General features: G+C 44.3%; 1 protein-coding gene across 3 annotated transcripts in view; it reads left to right on the plus strand.

The window, feature by feature from the left end:
- The first annotated feature begins 722 nt into the window (after positions 1 to 722).
- LOC119316900 (DNA mismatch repair protein PMS1-like) overlaps positions 723 to 6,393 on the plus strand; it is a 14,394-nt gene continuing 8,723 nt past the window's right edge. Inside the window, exons 1-9 of one of the 3 annotated variants that reach the window (XM_037591289.1) lie at positions 723 to 1,015; positions 1,126 to 1,449; positions 1,751 to 2,744; positions 2,946 to 3,175; positions 3,772 to 4,016; positions 4,099 to 4,225; positions 4,919 to 4,987; positions 5,098 to 5,171; positions 5,706 to 5,771. In XM_037591289.1, coding sequence (XP_037447186.1) covers positions 794 to 1,015; positions 1,126 to 1,449; positions 1,751 to 2,744; positions 2,946 to 3,175; positions 3,772 to 4,016; positions 4,099 to 4,225; positions 4,919 to 4,987; positions 5,098 to 5,171; positions 5,706 to 5,771 — 2,351 coding nt within the window. In that variant the 5' untranslated portion in view covers positions 723 to 793. Of the gene's footprint in view, positions 1,016 to 1,125; positions 1,450 to 1,750; positions 3,176 to 3,771; positions 4,017 to 4,098; positions 4,226 to 4,918; positions 4,988 to 5,097; positions 5,172 to 5,705; positions 5,772 to 6,393 lie in introns of all 3 variants that reach the window. The other 2 variants (XM_037591287.1, XM_037591288.1) reach the window with 2 other exon arrangements.

Here is a 6,393-nt window from a genome sequence, read left to right on the forward strand (position 1 = left end):
CCACAGTCGCTGGCGCGACCGCAAGATGGGCCGGCCGAGCTGCATTCGCTATGTGCATTTGCTCGGCATTCTGCCGCGGCGAGCGGGTACATAGGAGTCCAGACTCGGTGTTTCGAAAAAAAAAGGAGTCCAGAGTCCCGGTGAAGCCCACACCTAGGCCCAACTGAGAGGCAGACGGACGACTGTGGCAGTGTGGCCCGGCCGGTCTCTGCCCGTAGCGCGCAATATAGCTGGCCAAACGGGCCGACCCGGCCCGGCACGGCACGGCCCATCCTAATCGTGCCTGGCACGGCCCGGCCCGCCTAGGCACGATTATTATACGGGCCGTGCCGTGCCAGCCCGCGTGCTGCAGCCTGCAGCCCAGGCACGGCCCGTATGCTAATCGGGCCAGCCCACCGGCACGCCAGGCCCACTAATCTAGCTCCTATTTTGCGCATTGAGCGTTTTTTAGCCTATTTTTACCTGTTGGCCCATATTAGAATACATAAAAAAATATAAAAAAGTTAATCGGGCCGTGCCGTGCCGGCCCACGTGCTCGCCCTTCAGGCCCAGGCACGGCCCACGGCGTGCCGCGTGCCGGGCCCGGCCCGTTTAGCACGTGCCGTGCCGTGCCAGGCCCGTGCCGTGCCGGCCGTGCTACCGGGCCGGCCCAACTATCCCGGCCCGTTTGGCCAGCTATAGCGCGCAAGGGAGAGAGAGAGAGAGAGAGAGAGGAGGAGGAGGAGGAGGAGGAGGAGGAACGAAACCCTCGCCTCGAGGTCGAGCTGCGGTAGGGTTTACTGGTTTAGTGGGGATGGGAGGAGCCTCGCCGGCGATAAAGCCTATCGGCAAAACAGTGGTGCACCGGATTTGCTCCGGCCAAGTCATTTTCGACCTCTCCTCCGCAGTGAAGGAGCTCGTGGAGAACAGCCTCGACGCCGGCGCCACCACCGTCGAGGTCGGCCTCAAGGCCTACGGCGAGGAGTGGTTCAAGGTCGCCGATAACGGCAGCGGCATCTCGCCCGGCAATTTCCAGGCACGCACAAACGCAACCCCTCATTTCTAATCTCTGCATCCTCTGTCCTTTTCCGGCCTGCCATTGGTTGCTGACCGTACCATGCTGCTGCCGTCCCGTCACCGTCTTAGGCACTCGCTCTGAAGCACCACACGTCCAAGATATCGGATTTCTCCGATCTCAACTCCGTGGTCACCTTCGGGTTCCGGGGGGAGGCGTTGAGCTCCCTCTGTGCATTGGGGAAACTGACGGTCGAGACAAGGACTAAAGATGAGTCGGTCGGCACACATTTGGAGTTTGAGCACTCGGGCGTGGTGATCAGTGAGAGGAAGATTGCACGGCAAGTCGGGACCACCGTAACCATCGAGAAACTCTTCTCCACCTTGCCGGTTCGGGGCAAGGAGTTTAGTAGGAATATCAGGAAGGAGTACGGGAAAGTCATCTCCTTGCTACATGTGAGTTTCACATCTTGTTTTCTGTATTTCTTTGCAAGTGCTACATGCAAATTTATTAATTTTTGCATGTTGAAGCCTAACTGTTCTGCTTAATCATATTTATCTTGACGTTTTGCTTCTCACAGTAGGATGTTTTATTATGATAGATGCTGAAACTTACTCCCTTTGTTCACTATTATAAGACGTTGTAGACATTTCAATCTCAGCTGTTTGAAACGTCTTATAAAAAAGAACGGAGGGAGTACTTCTTTTTTGTTGTTATAATCTTCCATTACTAATTGTCTGGTCTTTCCTGCTTTAGGCTTACGCCTTAATTGCCAAAGGGGTCAGATTACTTTGCACAAATACTGTGGGCAAGAATTCTAAAATGGTGGTGGTTAAAACTCAAGGAAGCAGTTCACTGAAGGACAATATCATTACGGTCTTTGGTTTGAACACTTTCAAATGCCTGGAGCCCTTCAACCTGGCCCTCTCTGAGGGCTGTCAGGTAGAAGGTTTCCTTTCCAAGCCTGGACCGGGCACTGGTCGCAATTCAGGAGATAGACAATTCTTCTATGTAAATGGCAGACCCGTGGACATGCCAAAGGTCACCAAACTTGTTAATGAACTGTACAGGAGTTCCAATTCCAGGCAATACCCTGTGGCTGTCCTAAATTTTTGCATCCCAACCACATCTTATGATGTGAATGTCGCACCTGATAAGAGGAAAATTTTCTTCTCATCCGAGCATACTATTTTGTTTTCTTTACGGGAGGCTATTGAAAATCTGTACAGCCCTCAACAGTGCAGTTTTTCCATCAACCACATTGAAGATCCTGAAAAGGTCAATCACACTGAAGATCCTGTAAAGGAAGATGACCCTATGGTTGATGAACCTATTAAAAGCACATATTTAATGGACAAGGAAAATGTTTCATCGCCTGAAAATGATAACTGCAAGGAAGACACAGATAGTGATGATCAGGACCCACTGAAGGATCAGAAAGTAAGTTCTTCTGCGACAAGGGTAGCCACTGGAGCTGCATCTGGAGACATGAGCCCCTTGCCAAGGAGCCCAGACACTGAGGTTGATAGATCTCCTTGGTTTTCAGCATTGCGGTATGAGCAGCCAAAAAGACCCCGTGCTGATTTTAGAAGTAATCCAGTAAGAGAAAATCATGTTAGAACAGGGCTTGCTGCTCAATCCTCCCCTTCAACTATTGTTCAGTCTTCTCTTATGAACTTTCTATCACTAAACAAGAGGAAGCATGAAGACAGTTGCAATCTTATTACTGAAGCTCCAGTGCTGAGAAGGGGTACATGCTCAGGGCAAGTGAGAAGAACAAGTTTAGAAGCAAATGCACCTGGTATTTCAGATGCCAACTCACTTCAGCAAATTAGCCTGTGGGATCATTCTCCACAACCTTTTGTACCTAAGAGGACAGAAGTTTCATTACAGCATTCTGAACCACCTAATGTTGGGTCTCCTAGTACTGAAGCTCCAGTGCTGAGAAGAGGTACATGCTCAGGGCAAGTGAGAAGAACAAGTTTAGAAGCAAATGCACCTGGTATTTCAGATGCCAACTCACTTCAGCAAATTAGCCTGTGGGATCATTCTCCACAACCTTTTGTACCTAAGAGGACAGAAGTTTCATTACAGCATTCTGAACCACCTAATGTTGCGTCTCCTAGTACTGAAGCGCATCTCCTCAATCCATGTGATGTCCACAGTACAGAATTTGATGTGGTAAGGCTGATTTAATTTTGCAGTGAGACGGTTCTGTCAGTCAGATTTCTGGAGGAGATTAGACTACTGCTGCCAATATTGTTTTATTTTTGTTTCTCTTCTTCCACTTGCCTTTAACTGTTTGTTTTGTAGCACTCTTCTTAAGTATCTCTGCCTTTTAAAATTGTATTATGAAGTTCACAGTGAACTTTTGAACTGTTAGTGAGTTATAGGCATCATTTTTGAAATATATTGCCCGTCTCTCCCCATCAGCTTAAGCTTTTGGGTGAAATGGTTAGGTGCATGCAATTCAATTTGGTAATCAGAGCCAAGAGATATTGAGTTCAAGACCCGGCCAAAATGCTATTAATAAATATAGTTGCAACTCACGTTGATACCATGTCGAGATAGGGAAATATATTGCCCACTTTTCTCCATCAGTTTAAGCTTTTGGGTGAATTGATTTGGTGCATGCAGTTCAATAATCATGAATCTACTTCTGGCATTTTCGACAACTCCTTAGTTTCTCTGATTAGCTAAGCTGTGTTTTGGCGCAAATCAGTTGTTTTTGAGATGTGTTCAGTGGGATAGATTATATAATGAATGCTGCAATGCAGGATGAACAGAATGATCGATGCCTTTCAAATTTTGGTGCTCCCGATCAATGTTTGAAGGATACCGAACCCCCAAATACACCGTCCAATATAACTTTACTTGATGGTCATGATAATGACACTTCGGTGTGCTCTACATCAGTATCTTATTCAGTGCAGTTTACAATTGATGAGCTTAGGAGAAGAAGAAAACGCGGTTTTATTGTATCACGTGAAAACAGAGTCCATTGTTCTGAGAAAACTGCAAGGTAACACGTATGCTGTTGTTATAAACAAGTTCTTTTGCCATCAGGAGTTTGGTTTTTGACTACTTTAATTGTCTTCACCTAGGTGTTATAAAGCCGCAACACTGGATAATTATGTACCAAATGACGATGAGGGAAAATCTAATTATTTAGCTGCAGCCACCAATGAGCTGGACAGGTTTTTCAGCAAAGATAATTTTGGAGAAATGAAGGTTCTTGAAATAGCTCCATGTTCTTAATATTCTCATTTTCTTTCAGTGGTTCCATATAACATTATATTTGTTAAACCATTTGCCTGATGAATGAGTCTTAGGTGAACGGTGATGACTGTGCCTAGTTTCCTTGCAAGATTAGTTTTTCTTTTCTGAAATGACATGTTAAAACAGTTCTGATGCACTCAGTAATTGGGAGGAGCCATAATGGATGTTAGCAATCATGATTTGTGAAATTGGATATTATGTCCAATCGGTGCTTTTGGAGTGGCCATACATAGAATTTGCCATACGTTGTATCCAGAGAGAACTTGATCTATTGGAATTGTAGTATGCTGAGTACCATAGGGTCATGTTGCTGTTCCAATTTTACAAGCACCTTGCAGATGTTGGAATTGTAGTATCCAGAGAGAACTTGATTTATTGGAGTTGTATCGAGAGAGAACTTGATCTATTGGAATTGTAGTATGTTCCTGTTCAAGGCAACTGCCAAGTACCATAGGGTCATGTTGCTGTTACAATTTTACAAGCACCTTGCAGATGTGGACTTTACTTTCAAGAAATCTGTTGTTATGGCCTTGTTGTTTATTTGCTCGAATGTGACAGTCATCGTTCTTGTAAAACAAGTGGCAATATTCAAAGCATTGTGTTATATGCAGTTATTTCTTAGGATACTAACTATCTCATCTTCAGGTTGTTGGGCAGTTTAATCTCGGTTTTATCATCGGAAAGCTGGAACAAGACCTATTTATTGTAGATCAGGTACATCTACATATTTTTCAGTGTAACAGTGACACCATTATACAAATCCCAAGATATATGAGTAGCACCCCGCAAGGTACCTCATATCGGTTTTTTTTTATGTTCTCAAGCATGCTGCTGATGAGAAGTACAACTTTGAGAGCCTGTCACAGTCAACAACGTTAAACATACAGCCTCTTCTTCAGTGAGTAAACAAGCCCCATTATTTTCATGTGTTATTCTGTACATGGAACTTCTCAACACCAAGGCCTCCTTTGGTTCATAGGATTAAAAAATCATAGGAATAGGAAAGTCATAGGAAATGAGATGACATGCATCTCAAATCCTATTCATAGGAATAGAAAAGGAGATGCCCTTTGATTCACACCATAGGATTTTTTCCATTGAGTCTAGGCTAATGTTTATTTTCCTATGAAATGTGAAGGATAGGAAGAATTCCTCCATAGGAATAGGATTTCATTCCTACAAACCAAAGAGCTCTGAAGGAATTTTTCCTATAAAAATCCTATCCTATGAAAATCCTACAAAATTCCTCCAAACCAAAGGAAATTGGTCCCCCAAGGGGGTACTTGCCTTGGCAAAAATAACATCAACAAGTGAATGGTTATGGTAGGGTAGTTCAAGGAATGACTTTACAATGTCCACGTTTATCCATACCTTCCGTAGCATTTTTTTCTCTTGCATTGGAGGAGGGTTTCTGATTGTGTTCTAACGCTAGGCCACTGAGACTTGAACTTTCACCGGAGGAAGAAGTTATCGTATCTATGCACATGAACACTATCAGGTACATTTCCTTTTGTCCTACTACTTCGGTTCTGACTGCTCAAAACGTGGATCTAAGTATCTAACAACTTTAATATTGAAATGTGTAGTCTTTAATGCAGTAACCATCAGTTGCCTGTTTGACAGATGTTTGGTTATAGTTAAATTCAGTATATGGTTCTTCAAAGAACATGTGAAGTACTGTTTCTTCCCCAAAAGCTGTTGTTTTGGACATGGGCATGGTCTTCAAACTACAAATTTGACTATTATTTCTATCAAGACCATTGTTATGAAACCCGTTAAAAGTGGTATCCATGATTCAAAATTTCCTTGCCAAGCTACATGAAACAGATTTCCGGACATCCATAGTAAAAATACATTCTGCGAAAGCACTTGCCCAGACTAATATATACATGTGCTTTCAATTATCTGATCCAAATATTTTTGTTTGACTTTACCTAGACAGCTAATACTTAACCGGAGGGAGTAACACATAACCTATGATATCCATACATCTGTTGTTGTTTTGTTCTTCAAGGGGAAGTTTTCTGCTTATAGCGTGATGGCTCCGCTCCTAGCGCCCCTCCCGCTCCCCTAGCTCCCCTCTCCACCAGCCCCGCCGCCGTCGACTCCACGTCGGTAGC

The sequence above is a fragment of the Triticum dicoccoides genome, chromosome 6A, assembly GCF_002162155.2.
Source record: "Triticum dicoccoides isolate Atlit2015 ecotype Zavitan chromosome 6A, WEW_v2.0, whole genome shotgun sequence".
In the NCBI taxonomy this organism is placed as follows: domain Eukaryota; kingdom Viridiplantae; phylum Streptophyta; class Magnoliopsida; order Poales; family Poaceae; genus Triticum; species Triticum dicoccoides.